Source organism: Fusarium coffeatum (assembly GCF_003316985.1).
Source record: "Fusarium coffeatum strain FIESC_28 chromosome Unknown BRIP53273_contig_132, whole genome shotgun sequence".
In the NCBI taxonomy this organism is placed as follows: domain Eukaryota; kingdom Fungi; phylum Ascomycota; class Sordariomycetes; order Hypocreales; family Nectriaceae; genus Fusarium; species Fusarium coffeatum.
Window position 1 is genome coordinate 297821 of NW_022157925.1, and position 21807 is coordinate 319627.

Sequence of the window (21807 nt, forward strand, 5' to 3'; positions counted from 1 at the left end):
CTTTTAGATCACCGTGTTGAGGATGTTGGAACTATTTTCAATCGACATCCATCAACAGCCATCTAACAACGGCTTGTTTGATGGTTTTGAATCAGCTCTGCTTATTATCAAACAGTTCTCATACTACCAGTTTTCAGTTCTCTCTTTCTGTTTCATAGTGAGCAAAAAAACACTTCCTGTTAGCTGCCGGGACTATGAAAAGTCGCCACCAACAGCCGAACGATTCTGGGGTGACAGTGGCCCCGTTAACAATTAAGGCAGTTCAGAATGGCCTTGGGGGCCGATTGGCGTTAGTAAAGAGACCCCTCATCCAGCCATGCAAACCAAACTGGTGGCAACTTTGGCTGCCTCGTACCTTGCATAACAACGTTCCAGTCTGCTCTCTGCTGCAACCAGGGCCTTCAGAAGGTGACCGCCGCCGTTATGCAGGAACAGGAACAGGAACAGGAACGACCAACCGTCGCCGCCGCACAACGATCCTTTCAGAACCAGGTCTCGTTGCCGTATGCATGCTTCGTGTTGGACGCACGCAATATCACAATTGATACAGACCACCAACAGACAGGTCATTAAGTCAATAGGCTTGCCACCAGACAGCAAGGTCCATTTTGCCGTTACTGTACATACAGTAATTACTAGTTATAGGGCTCATAGTCAGATCATTTCCCCCAACACCCAATACCCAACACCCAATATCACCCAAGACTTTGGGCTACGACGATCTACTGGGAAACAGCTTGGCAGGATCATTGTTGCGACCACAGCATGGAAACAAACAATGGTCAATAGCAGCAGTCTACTAACGATGATCAAATTGGTGGCAAGTGAATCGTCACTTCGCGCCATTGGAGACGAAAAAACTTCGAATCCATTCGGCCGTCGACCTGTCTGACTTGCTGCTTGGGTCTTCAACTCCACTGATCCTCTTCGCGGGCCCTTTGCAGTTCCCCTCCACCTCGTAAGACTTTGGGAACGTGCTCTGAAGCTATCGACACCGCCGTCGCGCAGAGACCACGGGATGGTATAGGCCCTGAACATTGAGGGCATAACAGCTCCATCGTGTCTGTTAGTGTCAGACCTGGGCCTCGCGGAGCCGGCTGCAGGCATCCCGGCGCAGTACCAGCTGGTACGTACAGATGGGACCTTGGCCGAGCCTAACTAACGTTCCGCGGTCGATAGCTAACCGTATTTGAAAGCGAGGCGAAGAGGATCCAACGTGCTGGTTCAGTTGGTGCTACCAACGTGATGTAAATACCGCCAACGGTATGTACCACCCCAGACCCTCTGTTCTGTCTGGGGAATTCGAGCCCGCGTCCGCGGACACCAGGGCTCACGCGCAAAAATCTCTTTTTTAAAAGCATATGAGGTTCTGACCGTTGGGCATTAGATGTCGATATGTCTGCCACTGTGTAACATACAGTAACTGAGTGGGTATTAATGGTAGAAGCGGCCACTTCGGGCCGCGCAGTCAATCTGGGGCTATATTTGATATTACTCAAGATTGCACATTTTGGTCTAATCTGTCAGTACCATCTTGAGGTCCCGGCACAGCGTCTCTCGGAAGCGAGATGCTTGGCTTTACCTGGGCCTGGATCAAGGACAAGATGGGACCCTGATGGACGGGCGAGCAGGGGGTCCTTTAGCTAGTCTTTTTGGTCAGGGGTACCCCTGTTTCATAATGGACCGGCGGGACTTGTTGGAGATTTGGTAACGGCCCGGATCCGTAGCCGTGTGGTCAGCCAGTCTCAATGATAAGGCCCCCCGGGAACTTAGGCTATAACAATCCTTGTCCTCCGGGCCTTGGGATGCTCCCCGGATTTCAGCCCGGTCGAATACAGTTTTCGAGCGAATCAATGAACCAGCTACCTAGCATGGACCCTACCTTTTGGCATGATTCTGGAAGATCGCCTCTCCGACACTCAGATGCGTAGCACGTCTGAATTTGTCCTGGGCATGGTCTAGCTCGTGTTTTCCAGTCCCAAAAAGTGTCTTGGTCCCGTGTCAATCAACCACAGCCGAATCAATGGTTCAGCTGGATGGCCAGCCAGCCTCGACTTGAAATTTCCTGGTGGCTGTCAACGACTCGTTCTCTTGAGCACGAGCTCAGTAGTGGCAAAAGTGTCAGTACCATGAACTGAGGCATTTTGCTCATGTTGATACAGTATAGAGCTCGGGAGACGAATTCGAAACTTGATCAGATGTGTCATCCCCAGAAAACGGAAAACCCGATAATGCGTTCATGCATCGGCATGAAGATTACTGGGATTGCCATATCTAATCCACAGATGCAGGATCTATCTAGACAATGGCTGGGATTTTATTTCCCAATTACAGATGCGCATGCAACGCTGGCAGACTTGATGTCCATCAGAGTTAGCATTTGGGCGTAGCGATATTAGAGCAACAGATGGCCCGCTCTACGAGTCAACACAATACTGTGATGGGCAAAGGTGAAATGACGGACCAGCCATGTGGAGGCACGTCGAAATCAGCTCGTAGCCAGGACACCCTGGTTCCTGGATGGTATCCTAGACCAACGCTAAACGCCATCCCCTGTCCGAGTCCACTGGCCATTCCGCCGACCATGCCCTTGGAACTTCTCGAAGGTTTCAAATTGGCCCCAGTATAGCGCAAGATCATGCCTCTATGATCTGAAGTGGTGGTTGGTTCGAGTTGATGATGCTCCATCTAGCTGCTAATCCATCCATGTTGACGATCTATTGGGCGGAAATCGAGAGCTCTCTGCGTGTGTTTACTGCACGCGAGTCAAAGTCTCTGCTCGTACGTATGTATGCGAATGTTTAGTCACAACAGCAGATTGTTGCTTTTGTCTTGTTTGCTCGTCGCCACTCTGTACAGGGTATACGATACGAGCATGAATAGCGATACCACAAGCTGTTGGAAGAAACCACCAACATATATCATGTTGTTAGACTTGACAAGTGAGGACAATGCACGGTCTTGCACTGACTTCCGATTGAATAGAGGCTTTCCACCCACGTGGGAGAATTCGAGACCTTAGGGAATCGATGGTGAACATGAGCTCCGTGCGTAAGTACCCCTTCATACTAACAAGACTGCAGTGTTGTATCTGATATCAACCGAGCTTATTCACGCACGACAGGGCTTGCCAGAGCAATAAACGTTAAAGTGTCGGTATAAACAGTTGATTCGAGTTCCCGCGAACCAAACAACAACCGGTGGCGTTGTTACTTTACTGTTGTCATTCGCTAGCATGCATGCTCGTCGATCATGAAGTTGCTCGGACTCTATGAATGTATGTACTAGACTATGGTTGCTTATTGTTGACTGACAAAGGCAAATAGACAGCCTCACTCTGACCGTTTATTTGTTCTTGCAGGGTCCATAACTGAACACCACAGATATACAGACTGCAGACCCAACTCGGTTGCAACAATGATGGGTTGCAGAGATTTACAGTGCAGTGCAGTAGGTAAGGATACAAAGCAGTTCCCTCGGTATTGAGCCCCATGTGACAACTACCGACGATTGGAAGGAAAAAAGAAATTATCTCACCAGTTGCTACAGTACAGTACTGACTGGCCTGTACAGACTAGGACAGAGTACCATGGGTTATATGGTCCGTGAGCCATGAGCCATGAGGGTGAGAAAAGCGACAACAAGGTATCCGTACGGACAGAAGAGTTCTCTTCTCTTGTCTTCACCGCACAACTGTAAGAGTACATACTTACAATAGACAATGTCTCAGGTTCGGGTGTACCTGGAGTGGGAAGGATGGATATCGATTGCCTACCGTCCCGAGCCACCCCTGGCAAACAACCTAGACAAGCATTGGAACTCTGTACCATTATGCGTCTATGCGTTCATGTCATACCCATCCATACCCAGCAATGGAACGGAACGGTACGGATACTGTACAGTGTAGTATGGGTCCTTTTTGGAAGCAGTCAATGCCTACAGCACCTATGAGACGAAGCGGATGCTCGATACGACGGTGCAATTCAATCCAGTCTGGCGAAGACCGAAAGAGGTGAAAAATGGCATGATGACTTGCAGGCGGTCACGACCTGACATGCCTCGGCATTGTTACGTACATACGGATACTGACATTCGCCTGTCTATCTATCTCCATTATGCTATCGCTTGCTTGTTTGGCCTGACTCTCTATGGCTATTCTATTCTATTGATGGGCACGGGAGCTCCGGACCAGCCCTGGTATATGCTATGCGAGACGATGCGAGACGAGGCGCGGTCCGCAAAGTTTGAGTCTGAGAGCGAACAAACATGGACATGGGACCAGGACATTGGCCAAAACTGACAAAACTGACAGATTGATTCTCAGACGGTGTGTCATTCATTTCGGCATAAAAGTCTATATAATTATGACCTGCCATTAAACCCCCACACACTGATACTGATACTGATTGCTTCACCGTTGGTTGGATGGGGACTCAGTTATGGCTGCAGCAACAAACTGGACAAATCAATCTGTTTGTCTGTTTGTCAGTTTGCCTCTTGATTAGGCTGATTGTCATGTTGCCTCTTTTCACATGTGCTGTTTGCTTGCTTGACTTTGCTTTTTTATTACATTGCATCCTTCACATTTTTGTGATATTTTCCTTCCCCTAAACCCTTTTCAGCATTTCTTTTCTTTTTGCTGATTCGACTTTGCTCAAGTTCAGTTGATAACATATCATATAAAAAAAAAAAGACGTGTTATGATTCATGACATTCTACTGTACTGGACTTTACATATGCAAGGACTTTGGTCCTTTTCTTTCCTTGGCTGCTCTTCTTGGTTACTGTTATGCAGACTACACGTCTGATGGGGCATGTGAGGGCCAACAAGAGGATTCTTAAGAGACGACGTATCATGTCCCATTCAGCTACCGGTACAAGCAACGTAACGTGATACAAGACGCGAGGCTTAGACATTTCATCCGAGATGTGGTCTTTACTGTACTGTACTGTACTGTACAGTACAGCTGAAGATGAAACGATCGAGCCAATCAAAAGTTTACGAAAAAGACGTTTGAGATATCCAAGTGGATAGTTTATCTGAAACCCGTTACACTGTATCAGTGTTTGACGTCAAGAGGTTGAATCCAAGTCTCAGCAGATTAGATTTGATTTGATTTGAGTTGCTCGTCCGTCCGGCTTCAGGTGAGAGGGGTCTCTGAGTTCAGTGCATGGTTACTGCGGATCCCAAATTCTCCTTCATATATACATGGACCTACATATACAGATCATGATACAGTACTCAGCCAAGCGGTTTTGTATCATACTTTGTACTATCTATAGACCAGACCTACACTACATCAGAGAAAGGTCTTTGTGGGGTTAGGGCACTCGAGGTTCCAGAACTTCAGACGATGGAGGTGGAGAATTAACTGTCAGTAACTAAGTGGCACTGTCAGTTGAACAAGACAAGCGGTAGAGGATAGCAAGACTTCCGAATGGCCTCAGGGCAGCATGGCTCATGCCCTACTGCTGTGTCTATCCTAGGAACGGCAGCTGCCCGAAGTTATGCCTTTAGACCGACGGTTTGTCGCCTCTCTCAGTAACATACGGTCAGCCAGCATGTGAGGGATGATAGAGTTTTTTTTCAAAGGGTTTCGCTGCAGTTCTGGAGATTCCGATTGGGTGCATTGACTACTGGCACGCCTTGAATCAGATTTGGGGCCTGCATCTGCATCTGCGTCTGCAGTGACCAAGTCAAATGCGAGGAGGGCAAAAGTCGGTTTGATGCTGTCATGAGGGATCCATAGCAGACGCATAATGGACTGCATATTATACATCCAGTGCTGTATCTAGTCCGCTACTTGGGATTGATCATCTTTGAGCGGTCAAAAATGCTTGAAGAGTGGCACTACCATGAAGCTTCTTTTCTTTTTCTTTCTTGTGTATTGTACAGTATTGTAATTCATTGCTTCTTCTTCTTCTCGCCATAGTGGATGCTTAGTCTCGGCTTTGAGCGATCACTTTTTTTTTTCTTGTCTCTTTTCCGACATATCCTACGGAATATCTTATTCCTTTGTTGCGATTGCGTAGTTTTGTTTCTTGCTTGTTTGCCTGCCGTGCAAATGTCTCCAATCGCGGTTGTTGCGAGTATAGGGTATACTTGTCCGACATGCGTGTATGAGATGAGTGATTTGTTCCCATTCCAGCAATCATAGAGGGGAGTCTGGCATGAAGGCTTATGCGGCTGATGTCAGACTCTTGAAGCAAGGGCTGAACGATGCTAGACATGGTCTACACGTGTACTGTAAAACGCCCGGCTGAGAATTCTAGAGATATAGAGTTATGCAAGGGTGACGGTTTCGAAAGAGTGTCTTAGACCAGTAGACCTAACCCCAACATACCAGTACCGTATGTATGTAGATGGACCAAGATCGATCTTGATTGAGTGACGTGCATATGGATCTCAAGTAAGGGATGTCTCAAGCATGCCATTGCGAGGATCGAGATTCATGCAACGGTCGACCCTTCAGCAGTTGGAACTGGATAGTTTCCGGTACTTGTGTGAGGTCAGAGGTCGGGAATGGGCGATAACATTGAATTCCCTTCGGATGGTTTGCTCCTTTTCGTGTCATGAACAGAGAAGTGAACTGGGGTGAAGCTGAAATATGCTATCGTGATGTTGATATTTGGTGGTTTCGCAAGCATGATACATACAAGCAACGAAGGGACCCTACATGTGACTGTAGTCTTAACACTACACATATATCGAGGCCGAAGAGAACAACTCCAGACTCAAGTAGACTCATATCGCTTGATTTGTGTAGCAGTTGTAGTTTACTACCCATCGTGGTTGAATCAATATCGAGGTATAGGGTAGCCGACCGGCAACGGTGTTCCGATGAAGAGTCACGGCCCCACACGGGCCGTAACCGGTACGATCAGTTGACAATAAAGTCTGTCATGACCGGATAGACTCTCCAACGAGGTGTGTTGATCTAGTGAAAGTATGCCACAAAATTGATGTGTAAACCCTGCACGAAGGGTATTAGCCTGTGTGTACTTTGCCATGTTCTTCCATAACTCCCATCGTATTCCACCAATATGCTGTAGACAGATAGTCATAAACCCATCTACAGTGTATCGATATTATTGTCACCGCTATCCGTACCTGACTAGACCGCCAGCCACCCGAATTACCGTGGTTACCAACCTCCAACCCACGGACGTCCTTCGTACCAAGAAAAGCTTCATGTTCCCAACCTCCCCTCATTTTGGGCGCCAAGTTAACTAAATTACTAAAAAAAAAAAACCGGAAACCTGCCAACGTCTTTAGACGGTGACGATAGTTGGGCGTGACGTGACGTGTCGAGGCTTGGTACGGATATTTCTTTCCCTTCACCGTTTTATTCTGCTTTCCTCCCCCCGTCTTCGTCTTTCCGTTCCCCAATTCTTTCACATGCAACCACTTTAAGTCTCGAGTCACCGCTTCTCGTGTTACTGCTACCTTACACCGTCGAGTCTCGCTCGACTCCTTAACAATACATTGATATAAGTAAAATACTACTGCTTGCTTATATCAACGACTATCTATCCATCCACCGACTCGCCGTATATATCATATCATATCACATATAGCCCATCATGAGATGGTTATCCAATGCCTCATTCGCAGCCACTGCGCTGCTTGTTAGTTCTGTCTCAGCCCAGACATGGAGTTCATGCAATCCCTTACATAGCAGTAAGTTCACCAACAATCTATATGCCAATACTCTCAGACTGCTAACACCTCTATAGACAGCTGCCCAAACAACGATGCGCTAGGCATGAGTATCGACATCGACTTCAACAAAGGCGAAGTCAACTCCTTCGCAGCCTCCGGTTCTCCCAAGTACGACGATGAGGGCGTCTCCTTCACCGTTGCCCGCGCCAACGATGCGCCTCAACTCGCTTCCCTCTTCTACATCATGTTCGGTCGAGTCGAGATCACAATGAAGGCTGCTCCTGGCGCTGGTATCGTCTCTTCCCTCGTTCTCCAGTCCGATGTGCTTGACGAGATCGACATTGAGTGGCTTGGCTCCGATAACGACGAGATTCAGTCCAACTACTTTGGAAAGGGCCAAACCACTTCGTACAACCGCGGCGAGTTCCACAAAGTCACCAACACACAGGGTGAATGGAACACTTATACTATCGACTGGAACAAGGATCGCATTGTCTGGATGGTTGGCGGCACCGTCGTCCGCACCCTCAACGCTGGAGACGCAGCCGACAACCAATACCCCCAGACTCCAATGCAGGTCAAGTTCGGCTCTTGGGCCGGTGGTGATCCCAACACAAACCCTTCTGGTACCGTCAAATGGGCTCGTGGACCAACAGACTACTCCAAGGGTCCCTTCACCATGCATGTCAAGAGCGTTGTCATCACTGACTATTCCACTGGTGATGAGTACAAGTACAAGGATACATCTGGCTCATGGCAATCCATTGAGGCTATTGGTGGAGAGGTCAACGGCAATGAGAACGGCGAGGCCGTGACTGTTACCGCCACTGCCCAGGGAACTGTTGCTACTCAGGACGCAAATGTTCCCGTTGGAGGTATCGGACGGGATGGAAGTCCCGCCACAGCCACCCAGACCGGATGGCCTTGGACCGGCTCTCGCCCTTCTGGCGGTGCGATCCCTGAAGGATGGCGTCTCAACGCCAAGGGAAAGATCATCCCTGCTGAGAACAGCGCCATGAGCTCCCCTCAGCCCTTCCACAACGTCATCGCTGTTGTACCCTTCTTCGCCGGCGTTATGGCTTTTGCCGGCAGGTTCATGTGAACAAGAACCTCCCCCTTCACACCTTCACTGTATATGATGATTCGACATATATCGCGGGCCGAGCCCCTGTACCATTCATTGTTGGGCATGCGAGGTCTTCTGGATATGACCAAGATTGGATGTGATACCTGATTTGCATGACACGGTCGGTCGGCGTTGCTGCTGCATAAACTGGCATATAGCATTTGCACCTGCGTGGGCGGGTATTTTTGATTTCTGGATTTATTTGTTTTCAGCGACGGCGTAATGGACTTGGCTCATAAAGAGGATGCACGAATAGATAGATACAACCATAGATAGACCGGCAACAGTGTATAATCAAGCAACATATATTTTCACCGATTCAGTTCGTCGATCCATTGACCCGACTCATTGAGATTTCATTCCTTTGGAAGAAGTCACTGATTAGATATATTGATTGTACTGTACAAGAAAAGTTAGCTGAGCTTGCAATTCAGAGAATGATGCATTGATACGTTGGCACATGGCTGAATGTATAATTGAATTGTCAGCTATGACTTCAGCTACGTTACTGACGCCGAGATAATAATATCTGAATGTATCTCATTCGCTCAGGCTCTTGAGATACGCCTAGTGTTTCTTCTATATATGTGTCTAAAGAACCAAACTCTCTGCCGCCAGAATCCCCCAAACCCAGATGCTCCAGTTGTCCCATCTCAGCGCCTGATAGTTCGTTGCTCTGGCCGTTTCGTTTGGCCCTGCCTCGTAAGCACATGTACTGCATGATGAACTCGCGCTTGTGTATGTGCTCATCGACCTCTCACCTCCTCCCTCTTCCTCCGTGATCATGTTGAAAAGCACATGATGAGTAGTCTTACAAAGATTCCAGAAAAATACCAAATTAGTAAAGTAAAAGCAAAAGCAAAAGCAAAGAAACAAAAGCCACCCGCTTTTCTCTTTTGTACGCCAGCCCTTCTCATCTTTCCTCAAAAGGTCCAATCGTCTTCGTCTTCAACAGACTTGATGGCCCATCGGAACTTGTCTCGGAGGGTCTTGGAGAAGAACTTTTCGATAGGAACATCGAACTTCTTGGAGAAAACGACAGTGAGACGAGGATCAATATAATTCTGTTATCGATGGTTAGTAACTCGCAACGCAGTTGATAGGTTTCCCAGTAAAACTTACGATCTTGGAGGTGCCGAGAGCTACCTCCTTATTACCGTCACGATCCTGTGCCTGGAGCTCAAGCGTCTTGATACGCTCGTCGAACTTGTCCACGGCCTTCAGAAGCTTATCGACGGTAACGCCCCTGCCCTCGGCCTCGACCTTCTTGGTCTTGTTCTCCTTCTTGAACTTGGCCTCCATTTCCTTCACAGCCTGAAGTCGCTCCTTAAGCTCTTTCTCTGGCAGAGGCTTTTCCTTGTCGGCGACGCGCTTTTCATTGTCCTTCTCGAACTTCTTCTGAATCTTGGTGCGCTGCTCCTCGAGCAAGAACTGCTGGTGCTCTTTGATCCACTCATCCGTCAACTCCTCGTCCTTCTCGAACCAGGCAGCGCCCTTCTTCTTCTTGTAAGTTGAATCAACATCCAGGATCATCATTTTTGTTCGCCATTGCTGGTATCGGAGGCCTTTAATCTGGGAGATAATCAGTATGTCGTAGCACATAACACAGAATGCACGTCGAGCTTACCCTGTCACCTAGCTTGGCCATTTGTTGCTCGTGAGAGGCGCCAACGGTTCGCTTGTGGTTACACAGAATAGCAACTTCACGGTTGCAATCGTTGTACAGCTTCACCTTCTCGGCAACCGTACCGCGAGAGCGAGGGTCACTGCCAAGCTTGTTGAGCAGTGTCGACATTGTGAAGGAAGCGTTGTAGGTACGGAAAACCTTGGCAGTCAGACCCTTCATGTAGTTGTTCAAGTGCTTGTTAAGTTGAGAGGTCTGCAATTTTGTTAGTCAACAACTTGCTTGAAAAATGTAAACACTTACGTTGAGGCGGTCAAAGAGGTCGTCTCCCGTTGTCTTGGGTGACTTCTTGAAGATTCTCAGATTCTTGAAAACCTGGTGATCGACAACAGTAGTCTCTCTGTAGGGAATACTGTCCTTTCCAAGGAAATCGAATGTGACCTTGTTGGGAGGTTCCAGTGTGATATGCTCATACTTGAGAGAGCAGCAGCCCACAGTGTCTGCCTCGTTGTCTGTATCCTTCTCATTACCAGCTCGGAGAGCCAATCTGTCGATAAAATACATGGCAGTGGCTCGCTGACGATCAGCCATCACTTCGCTCTTGAGCTCCTTGGTGTAATCCTTGCGAATCCTGTCAATGTGCTTCTTGAGTTCTCGGGCCTTCTCAAACTTCTTGAAATCACTCTGACCCTTGATAGCACTATCCGCTCCAAGCATCACATACTTGTAGTTCCCGTTAATATTCTCTTGCCACATGGCCAGCCAGGTTGCCTTTTGGTCGTGCTGCACAGCCTTCCACTGGTGACCCTTGGGAGGTTCTGGGACCTTGGCGCCCTTGCCGATGTTGATAGTAATCTGCTCTGGTTGGACACGTTGTTTGACTTTGCCAGTCTTAGGGTGTTCACCACGACCGCGGAACAGACTCGGAGGTTCGACCCTGAAGTTGCCAACCTTCTCCTTTCTACCATCCCACATGCAGTGAGTAAAGGGGGCCTCGAGAGCGTCCTTCTTGGCCTTGGCAGCCTCCCTCTCCTCTTTGGTCAAGTTCTTGGATTTGTTCTGTTCAACCTTCTGGGACCAGTAATCGTAGATCTTGGAAAAGTCGCATTTATCAAGCGACTTGATTGAAACTTTCTTCCCTTGCGTATCTGTCACGCCGTACTTGTCGCAATATTCTTTGAAGTCTTTGAAGAAGTTGTTCCGGAAAACTGGGTTGTCGAGGTGATGAGAGGACGCGGGTGTCATCATGGCAACCCAGAAAGTGGTAACTTCTTCAACCTCAGGTGCAAGATTGACTGGCTGGCCGTCGTAGAGCATCTTGACGTTCTTTGGCAATGGCTCGTAGTCAGGTGGGAATAAAACACCGTTGTGCTCCAATGTGGTCCACTTGATAGAATCGTCTTCCTTCTTGGGCGCGTTCCACCACTCAAATTCTTCTTCGCCATCGGATTCACTGGCCTTCTTGGATTCTGCCTTCGCGCCCTTTTTGGCAGCAGCAGGCTTCGCCTTCTTGGAGATAGGAGCATCAGAGTCTGACTCTTCCTTCTTAACGCCATTTGACTTTCGCTTCGCAGCAGTTCCGTTTGACTTCCGTTTACTCACGGTGGATTTCGCAAGGGGCGCGTCGTCATCGGATTCTTCCTTTACAGCCTTCTTTGGCGCAGGCTTCTTGGCTCGTTCCTTGGCTCGAATCGCCTTGGCTTGCTTCTCTCCTTCTTTCTCGATAGCGGCCTTCTTCTGTGCGAGCTTAACACCAAGAGGCACGTCGTCGTCGTCGTCTGAGGACTCGGGGAGTGCGGTCTCCTTGTAAGACGGCGGAAGCTTCTTTCCTCGTGCCTTCATGATTGGCTCGTCATCGGAATCGGATTCGGCAACTCTCTTTGTCTGCTTCTTCTGACGTTTGGCCTACAATATCATGGTCAGCAAGAGCTGGCCCCACAGCAAGGTTTTTCTCGTATCATGAAATACTGACCATTGGGGCATCATCATCGCTTGACTCCTCGTCCTTGTAGTTGACCTGAGTGATAGAATTACGTGATTTGCGTTTGGATGTACCATTGGTAGCTGGCTCATCAATATCCATCGAAGTGTCTTCTAGGGGACCGTTGCGAACGGATAGTCCAGCCATTTTGGCAGCTTCCTTGGGAACTGGCTGATCGACGGCATTGTCCTCGGCGCGTGAAATCTTTGAAGCTGAAACTAGAAGGAAAGGGCTTTGTTAGAACACGGATTAAAACTAAAAAAAAGGTGCGCCGTGGTGGAAACGGCAGGTAGTGAATGGGGAGAAACTTTGTTTTGAATGCCGACGTGATGGGCACTCATGAGCGCGAAAGAGCACCACCAAAGCGGCAAGAGAACAGTAAAAAAGGTCGCGACTTACGTCGATGGCCGTTCGCCTTCGCAAGAGGGAGATCGTCGTCGGAACTCATTGTTGTGCGGTTGAAAGCGAGTATCCGTTCTGCGGCTGGCCGTCTACCAACGTGCGATGAGGTCAGGGACTGGGATCTAAAAAGTGAGAACGTTGGAGAAGAAAGAGCAGGTCTCTGTAGAAGATGGAAAAACGAGATATCTGAAGAGAAAGCGCGAGGAAAGGATCCCCTCAACGCCTTGTGTAGGAGATGAGGGTGTATTTTGAAGGATTCGCAAGAAGTTGAATGAAGAAAATCAGCAACAATGGAATTGAGAGGAATAAGTCAAGAGAGCAGCGTGCTTGTTTCTTTGAGCCAAGACAAATGGCCCGGACCCGGCGACGGGGGAAGGAAGGCGAGGCGAGAGAACCTAGCTGCAGAACCCAGGCAAGGCAGTGGCAGACAGGCACAGCAGTGAGTGAGGTGGGCACTACAGGGCTTGCTCTCAGTGGTTCAGGCCTTCGTTACGCAGCAGTTGCAGCGACTCAGCGACGGAGCTAGAAGAGGAACTTTGGGTGTGATTGGATGAATGGGTGATGGCTGCGAGAGGATGAAAACTGGAGCCTAAGAGCTTTGCTTGCCTTAGTCATGCATGCAGCAAGACAATAGAAGCGGGGAGTCAAGAGCAAAGGGTCACGTGAAATCACTAAAGTTGGCAGCCCAGACAGATTAGTAGCTTGACTTGCAGTGAGTGTGTCAAGCGCCTAGAAGTTCCGGTCGGCTACCTAATTTACCCGGGAAAATAGCGAGAACAAACCTGAACACTTTAGTCCGCAGCAACCAATACACCTCATTCCGACCTTTCACGACCCCCATCTCCATCAATTGATTCGTATATCGCGATCAATTGGGCCACCGTTGGCAGAGGCTCTTTCTCTACGTCCCCAATCCTCAGTCACGATGTTGTCGCGAGCCGCCAGACCAGCTCTCCGAGCTGCCGCCGCAGCTAACGCTCGGTAAGTTTCTCCCCTCATCACTTCCTCCCCTTGGAGTATCTTAGTGGCTGTTCCGGGTCTCGGGAACATCAAGAATTTGTTTGCCGGATGGGATGAGCTCTTCAGCCCCGACAGTCGGCCACAACGACAACAACCCGTACGCCCGCTATCGATCAACGTACTATTCAAATATGCAATTGAGTGCTCCGAGGGAATAATCGATCATTGCCGAGAAAAAATAGACAACAAAAAAGAGAAGGAAAATGCTGATGACGTCCTTTTTTGCGCTTCCAGGGCCACCGCTGTCCCCAGCTCCGCTGCCACCTATGCGACTCTCCGTGAGATCGAGGACCGTCTCAAGTCCATCCGAAACATCGAGAAGATCACAAACACCATGAAGATTGTCGCCTCCACCAAGCTCACCCGAGCTCAGCGCGCCATGAACGACTCCCGCAAGTACGGACAGACCTCCAACGAGGTTTACGAGTCTGCTGAGACTAAGGCTCTCGAGACCGAGGATAAGAAGACCCTCATCATCGTCTGCTCTTCCGACAAGGGTCTTTGCGGTGGTATTCACTCTGGTCTGTCCCGATACGTCCGCCGACTCCATGCTAAGGAGCCTGGCTTCGACCTCGTCCTCATCGGCGAGAAGGCCAAGGCCCAGCTCTCCCGATCCAACCCCAAGGCCATCCAGCTCAGCTTCTCTGGTATTGGAAAGGGCGTTCCCACCTTCGCCGACGCCCAGGCTATCGCCGACCAGGTCATCCAGCTCCCTACTGAGTACACCGACATCAAGATCCTGTACAACAGCTTCGTCAACGCCCAGACCTACGAGCCTAACATGATTGAGGCATTTTCTGAGGAGGCTATCCAGCAGTCCCGTGAGTTATCCCGGATATGACGTTATCGAGATGGCTTCTAATTTTCGATTTTTAGCCAACTTCTCCGCTTTCGAGGTCGACGATGAGGTTCTTGGCAACCTCCGAGAGTACGGTCTTGCCAACTCTCTCTACTGGGCTCTTGCCGAGGGCCACGCCTGCGAGCAGTCCGCCCGACGAAACGCTATGGATGTAAGTATAACAATGGAAGATTTAACTACGTTGACCAGTACTGATAATTCCCGCAGAACGCTTCCAAGAACGCTGGTGAGATGATCAACAAGTACCAGATTCTCTTCAACCGTACCCGACAGGCTGTCATTACCGGAGAGCTGGTTGAGATTATCACTGGTGCTACTGCCTCTGCGGACATGTAAGGAGTGGGAGTACAAGCCGGGGTGTAATGCTTCCCTTTGTAACAAATGCCAACGGGTCACCATGCATGGTTTCCCCCATTGTATCAAAGCTTTCAATAAATTCCTTAGTAGCCCATACAGTAAAAACATGCATGGCAATCTAAAAAAGAGAACAAGTAATGACGCTGGAGAGCGCGACGAGTAACACTCAGCTTAAAAAGTAAATTATGCTGTGAATTAATTTAACGTCAGATGAAACGCCGAGATGCGCAAACGCCGACACCCAATAATATAGCTACCTAGATAAGCAGCATGACTTCAAGAACGACAAGACGCCAGAACGAAGACTGAACGATAATATAGTAGTAAAGCCATGCACCAATGAAGCACCCATGAAACACCCAGCTGAAAGGTTATGCATTGCGCAAATGAAAATATCAGAACCCAACATCACTATCGCCATCCTCCGCATAACTGATATTTCTTGTCCGACGGTGCTTGTATGATGTATCCCGAGGCATATCTCCCATTTGCGTTTTGGAAGCGTCAAAAGGATTCTCTTTCTCGTAAGCTGCCCTCAAAGCGGCAGCCTCCTGATCCCATCTCTCAGTGGCTTGGTTCCAGGCTTGTACAGCTTCAGCGTACCCTCGCTTCAATTCGGTTGCCTGATCCTCATATGGCTTGCGCTCCTCAGGTGTGGCCTCCTTCCACATCTTGGATGTCATTATGCGAACCTCATTAGGTACAGCACGGCCACCTCTCCCAGGCTTTCGGTTCTCTTCGCACTTCTTTCTCGCAACATCGAATAAGTCTTTGCTGTAAAGAATGTATGGATTACCGGCCACCTTAGCTGGACGAGAGGGTCGTTCGCCTAGTTTTGCTAGAGTGTGAGCTTGTATCTCCTGCTCATAGGCCTGCAATCGTGCTGGCTTTGGGTCCCTGGCAGGCTCCTTACGCTTGCGCAGCAGTATGGAATCCCTCGGCAGAATCAATGGGGTTGGGACTTCAACAGGCCCTATCAAAGTCTCCAGCACTTCTGAAGCTGCTCTCAAGCCAGACAAGTAGGCGCCATGTACTGTGGCCGGATGCGTGCCGATGGTATGTTCACCTGCGAAGAAAAGGTTTCCAACAGGCCTTGCCATAGTATCGTAGTCTTCAGGTTGCATGCCGGGAGCGGCAGAAGAATAGCTACCTCGAGCAAACCGATCCGAGCCCCATCGAGTTACCATAGCCTCTACAGGATAAGGAACGTCTTTTCCAAAAACGCTGCGGAGTACCTGTGTTGCCTCAGCCACGAGGCTGTCGTTACTGGAGTGCTCCGTCTCGAAGCCTGCCTCACCGGCCATCAGGGCAATAAGACAAGGTAAACCTGTCGTGTTGGAAACATTGAACCACTGGAAAAAGCGACCGCGACTCGTGGCATAGTCTTTCTGTGACGTGCTATGCCGGTTTGATGACTCCCTTAAAACGCCAAATATGTGCCTATCGTGCTCCCAGAAGATCTCTTCGTAGACCAAGACGACCTTGTTCAGGATGCCAAACCCTAAGCGCTCAACAACATCGGTCTTCCATGACGGAAGAGGTGGATTAAACACGATATTATTCTGTTTCAGAACACCGAGAGGAATAGTGCAAACGACAGCATCAGCATCTACTACTGAGCCATCCTCACATTCGATAGCAGCCGACGCCATGCCCTCGCCTGTGTGATAAGATATGCTCTTGACAGGGAACTTGGTTCTTAGATCAAGAGAGCTTGGACACTGAGCCAATCCACGCGCCACACTCTGGTAACCACCGACGACCATAGTGTGGCTTCCCTCCCACTCATTGCCCGCATCAATGTCCCACAAAGGGAGACTCAGGTTGTGCAGGCTTGTTGCATTACTGTACTCTAAGTTGGCGACGTGCCAATTGATCAATCGATGATCTTGAGCATTCAAACCAACAATTTGTTTGTACTGAGAAATTGCGGAATCAAGAACCGACCCCAAAGTTGCGCCCTCTTCGTTCACTGCTGGGGTCAAGTCGATATTGTCACCATCGGACGAATCTCGGATCGTCCAGCCCATGAGCTTCGCTTTGTCGGACGCCTTGATGGTGGCAGGGGTTCCTGGCTCCATATGCACACGGCCAGTGAGCTTGTCCGAAGACACCGGTATCAAGTTGACACTTTCCGGGACATTTTGTTGAGCTACTGGCGGTGCATCTGGTTGTGATGCAGCAGCCTCTTCCTCTTGAAACATCGTTTTATTGCCGTCGCCGGGGCTGTCTCGTCCTTCTTCTATAAGGTGCCGTCTGCCCTCGATGAGCTTTACTTGCTGATTTTTATGTTTGTATTCGCTGACTCGATCTAAGCAATCATTGTACAGCTTCTCCACCAGTTGATCCCGCACAGGGTCGACTGCTCTCCCATTGCTGTCATATATCGTAGTGTCTGCCGTCAGGGCATGATATGGTAGGCTGAGCTGACCCCGAAGTAGAATGTTAATGGGGTTTCCCCGATCAAATCCGGTAATGATCATGCCACCCATTTCAGCAGTGTGTCGCTTGCCCTCAAAAACTGGTTTGGGTGCTTTTGGTTTGGTGTGAAATTCGCGAGAATATACCCGTCCTCCAACACGACTTCGTCCTTCCAGTACCACTACTCGAGGCGGCGGCTCTCCCCGCTCATGGAACCGATCAGCAAACTGTTTGAACAAACCCTCCAGTTGCCTAGCGCAGCCAAGACCGGAGAATCCAGCACCTATGACAGCAATCGTCTTTTGTCTTTTGACTACCGGAGCAATGCTGTCTTCTGTTTCGGTTTCTGAGATCCGCACGCATCCGTAGTTGATATAACCACGCCGAACAAGCCAATCGTAGCAAACACTGGCCGCATCGAACCAACGAGCATTTGCACATCCGACTGCTTCTAGTCGTGTCACGCCGATCCAAGGGCGCTTAAGCCACAATCGCAGAATACCATTTCTTATATTGAGGTATGTCGTGACCTGTGTATACGATATATGATGACGAAGGAGGTGATATTCCTCGGGATGCAAGGTGTAAGGATTAAGTCGACTTGACTCGGCGGCTGAGATACATTCTGACGCATACCTGTAGGGCGAGATATCGGCCGGTATTGAGGCCTTTGGTCTGATATTGAAGTTGTAGCGCTCGGTCTCGTGGGACGGAGAATCTTGATGAGAGGGGGGTTGCTCGTCAACTGGTTGTTCTTGGTCTGGTGAGCCCTCAGCCTCGACTGGTGTAGGGGTAGTAGCCTTACTCGATACCGTCGATGGTATCGATGAGAGGTCTGATAGCTCTGTGAGGTTCGATAACGATGAGGGGAAGGAGCCGACAGTATCACCACCAGTGGCCGCCTGCACTGGGTCTAGTTCATCATCGACTTGAGGTGGCTCTTCCCTAACGAGAGTCAGAAACTTATTGAAGCCGAATGGCAGAGCCTGCTAGGTGAGTGCGTAGAATTGACGCAGTATACTACTCACTCGAAATCGCTCTTGAGACTTGATAGTTCATCGTCAGACTCAACGTGACTAACATTGTCGATATCCATGTCTTCAGTCCACACCACGATTTCTGGCGCAATCTCAGATGCTATTTCTGTCGAGGTCTGCCGTGATTGAGGAACCGAAACAACGTCAGGTGTGATAGGAGGTGATATTCGACCTGGAAGGTTTGACATGATGATGGTGTCCGACGGCGGCAGTGAGTCAATGACGTCTCCCTCGTCAATATCCCTCTTTCGAAAACCAATTCCCTTGCGGAAACTTTGTCCAAAGTCTGGCCCCATAGCTGCGTTGATTCAAAGACTTCTTCCAGGTATTGGTTTGTAGCTGTAGCAAGGTTTGTGTGGCGCGACGAAGCGTACTATTAAGAACCGTGAAAGGTGAGTGAAACGAATGAGGAAAGTCGCATTATCTGAGAGTTATGAAAGAAATTGAACAGGCTACTGGGTGAGATTAGTTAACTTGCAAATGAAATCACGGCAGCCATGTATGAAAGTGACCTACTGCAATTGGTTTGTGAAGAGCAGTACTCGTTCGATATCAAAGAATCAATCAATGACTGGGGTAGTGGAAAGGATTTGTAGTTCATAGACTTGTTACAACAACATGCTCTTCTCGATATCGATTCGGTGGAGAAGTCTAGCCCATTGTTGATTCAACGAAAATTGTTCCGATTTGACGAGTAACTCGCCATCTATCGGCTCTTTTGTATAAGAGGAACTTGCCTTCGATCGTCAGCCATTCAGCCCCTCAGAATATGGAAAGCCGCCTTCAAATCAATCACGTGCGACGCTCTGATCGAATCAGAAGCACTGTACTAGTGGGTCTAATGCTCATTCCGACGACAATTCAAACCTCGACTCTTACAATGAGCTTTGTTTTGTCTCTACTGAACCTCCAATGTATTAATTTTGTCAGCACCGACTACCTTATTGATGCGGAGGCCTGCGTCCTGGCATTTGTTATCTGTTCTTCATTCTAATTCATGCGCCGACATAAGATACGCCATATCAGCAGCCACCCAGCTGACGATATTCTAAGTATTGTTATAGATGCTAACTTCAAGTTGTTGAAACAGGTACGCTCTCTTTCGCGAACGATTGTTTCTCGATCGCTGCCTCCATCATCTTATTCCCGTTGATGATCGATGTCGTACAAATGACAATATTTCGTCGTCCTGAAGAGTCTAAGTCAGATTCAAGATTATCACAAGAAAAGTCAGTGTCGTGGAACCGCTTACCTTCTTCCTGCTTGGCAATAAATCTGAGGGCGGCGATCTCCGTGAAAGTAATTCCGCCGACAAAGACAACAAAAACAGTCTGCTTATTACCGCTGCCGGACAGCAGAGCTCGTGCTTTGACTGCCTTGTCTTCACCCTTCTGGTGTTCATAGAACGTCTGACCACGGACATGTTTGACAGCTTCGTCGAATCCCTGCCAACCTTGCGTACCGACACCTGGTGGTGCTCCTGCAGTGCTCGCGCTGTTTCCTTTTGTCACAGAGAGTAGATATTGCTTCTGCAAGATACATTGGACCAGGCGAATAGAGAGAGGAGCGTAACCGCTATACACATACGATACGTCATTGGGATCATCCTCCTGGACTTCGTCGACAATGAGACGGAGCTGCTTGCGCAGATAGGTGTAGTTCGTTTTGCTACCTGTCGTAACGGCCCCGACATTAGTACCTGGGATGGGTATCATCCCGGCCAGGGGCGACGATTTTGAGAGGAAAAGCTGCAATTTCTCAAGGTTACTGAGTGTAAGAAGATGCTGATAGCCGTAGCCTTGTAAGATGAGACGCTTAAATTGATCGAATTCCTTCGGTCTGATGCCCCCAGATATACATGAATAAATGCACAACAATCTCATGGTCTGCGCTATCGGAGCGTCTCGTGATATCAACTCCTCAATTCCATCGGACTGGCTTGATGGGTCGGCACCTGCGGCGAGGTTTTGTTGGACTTCCAGAAGCCCCTTGAATTCGTCTGTCCTGGTGTGTTTTATGATCTCTTCGACTAGGCCTGTGTGTATCTTTACGCTTTGTTGCTCTTGTTGATATCCGGGTAGTTGGCTGACAAAGTCTCTGAGCTCCGCAATAGTCTTGGTTTTGTGTTTGCTTTCGTAGTCGCTTTGCACCTTCTGCAGTCTCCTGGCAGCCTTGTTGAGTAAATTGCCGACGATTGCAAAGTTGGCATCTCGCAGCTGTTCGTAAAGCTTATCGGCCGAGTCTAACTGGATGGTTCGTTTGCGGCTTTGCGAGGTCGCAGTTGAGGCTTGCGCAGGGGCACCCACAACAGTTGTGTCAACCTTGGTTTGGTTATTGTGAATCTCGAAGACCTCATCTATGAGACCTTCATATGTGAGTTGAGTGAGTAATGGTGTAACAAAATCAACCTCGCGATCAATGATAATGACGCTCTCATTTGTGGTGCTAGGCGTAAGCCCAATCTTGTTTGCTTCTGCTGTATCTTCACCCGCAAGAAGCTCCTGGCGCATACGCGAAAGGAGTTCTGCAACTCGTTTTGCATTATCACCCTTGCCTATAACGCGGGGGAAGAGACCGTGATTTTGCTGTATCTCCATGAGAGCCTTCGCCATGAGGAAGTTGGGTGTAACATCCTTGGAGAGGTACAAGTCGCGAAATGAGTCGTCGAGCTCCAAAGACAAGACATCTTTCTCTAGAGGAAAAAAGGACAGTGGAAGTTCGGAGATATTGACATCGCCCAATACCCCGGCCTCTTCAAGTAGTTTATCGGATACAAGGGTTCGGCGTGGAACCCAAAAGATGTGGAAGTCGTGCCCTGTCTGGCTTTCGCGCTGAATGCGCTTGATTTGGGCTAGGTCAAGGTCAGGTTACAATTTCTAGGCTGTGAGGGCGTCAACAAACCTGCTATAGCCTCGGCATGACGACCACATTCGCCGCGAGAGATGAAGACAACATTGCGCTGGCTTGTGTCGGCGTTGTCATTTTCTAGAATGAAGAACTTGTCCACGCCATATTCTTGAAGAGTTGCAACCTTGACTATGGTTCCGATTGGGCCGACAAGGCTCTGATCGAGGATAACGTTCTTCTTTCCACGAACCTGGGTAGAAAACGAAGCGTAAGTTGGGGTCGCGACAGGACATGTATGGTTAAGATAACTGTCGCGGGGCAAGGCGGTGGGAACATACACCTTCAAGCAGATACAAGAGGTCTTTGCGAGCCTTATTTCGAATCTGCTCGATACTGAACTCTATGCGAGGAGCCATTTGCGCGACTCAACGCAGCTAGCGAAATCGGAGAGAAGGGATGAAAAGGACCGG

General features: G+C 49.0%; 5 protein-coding genes across 5 annotated transcripts; 2 read left to right on the plus strand and 3 right to left on the minus strand.

Annotated features, from left to right (window-relative positions):
• Positions 1–7584: 7584 nt before the first annotated feature.
• Positions 7585–8765, plus strand: FIESC28_06157 (uncharacterized protein; the record flags this gene model as incomplete). Its single annotated transcript, XM_031160302.1, has 2 exons — positions 7585–7681; positions 7738–8765. The coding sequence occupies 2 exons, from the start codon at positions 7585–7587 to the stop codon at positions 8763–8765; spliced, it is 1125 nt and encodes a 374-aa protein (XP_031015721.1).
• Positions 8766–9712: 947 nt separating this feature from the next.
• On the minus strand, positions 9713–12842 carry FIESC28_06158 (uncharacterized protein; the record flags this gene model as incomplete). Its single annotated transcript, XM_031160303.1, has 6 exons — positions 9713–9853; positions 9912–10361; positions 10417–10668; positions 10717–12318; positions 12386–12612; positions 12794–12842. The coding sequence occupies 6 exons, from the start codon at positions 12840–12842 to the stop codon at positions 9713–9715; spliced, it is 2721 nt and encodes a 906-aa protein (XP_031015722.1).
• Positions 12843–13721: 879 nt separating this feature from the next.
• On the plus strand, positions 13722–15011 carry FIESC28_06159 (uncharacterized protein; the record flags this gene model as incomplete). The annotated part of the gene is made up of 4 exons (XM_031160304.1): positions 13722–13777; positions 14051–14637; positions 14693–14826; positions 14883–15011. 4 exons carry the CDS (start codon positions 13722–13724, stop codon positions 15009–15011), a joined length of 906 nt encoding a protein of 301 aa, XP_031015723.1.
• Positions 15012–15427: 416 nt separating this feature from the next.
• On the minus strand, positions 15428–18786 carry FIESC28_06160 (uncharacterized protein; the record flags this gene model as incomplete). The annotated part of the gene is made up of 2 exons (XM_031160305.1): positions 15428–18398; positions 18482–18786. The coding sequence occupies 2 exons, from the start codon at positions 18784–18786 to the stop codon at positions 15428–15430; spliced, it is 3276 nt and encodes a 1091-aa protein (XP_031015724.1).
• Positions 18787–19475: 689 nt separating this feature from the next.
• On the minus strand, positions 19476–21753 carry FIESC28_06161 (uncharacterized protein; the record flags this gene model as incomplete). Its single annotated transcript, XM_031160306.1, has 5 exons — positions 19476–19538; positions 19585–19679; positions 19743–21341; positions 21392–21587; positions 21676–21753. The coding sequence occupies 5 exons, from the start codon at positions 21751–21753 to the stop codon at positions 19476–19478; spliced, it is 2031 nt and encodes a 676-aa protein (XP_031015725.1).
• Positions 21754–21807: the final 54 nt, after the last annotated feature.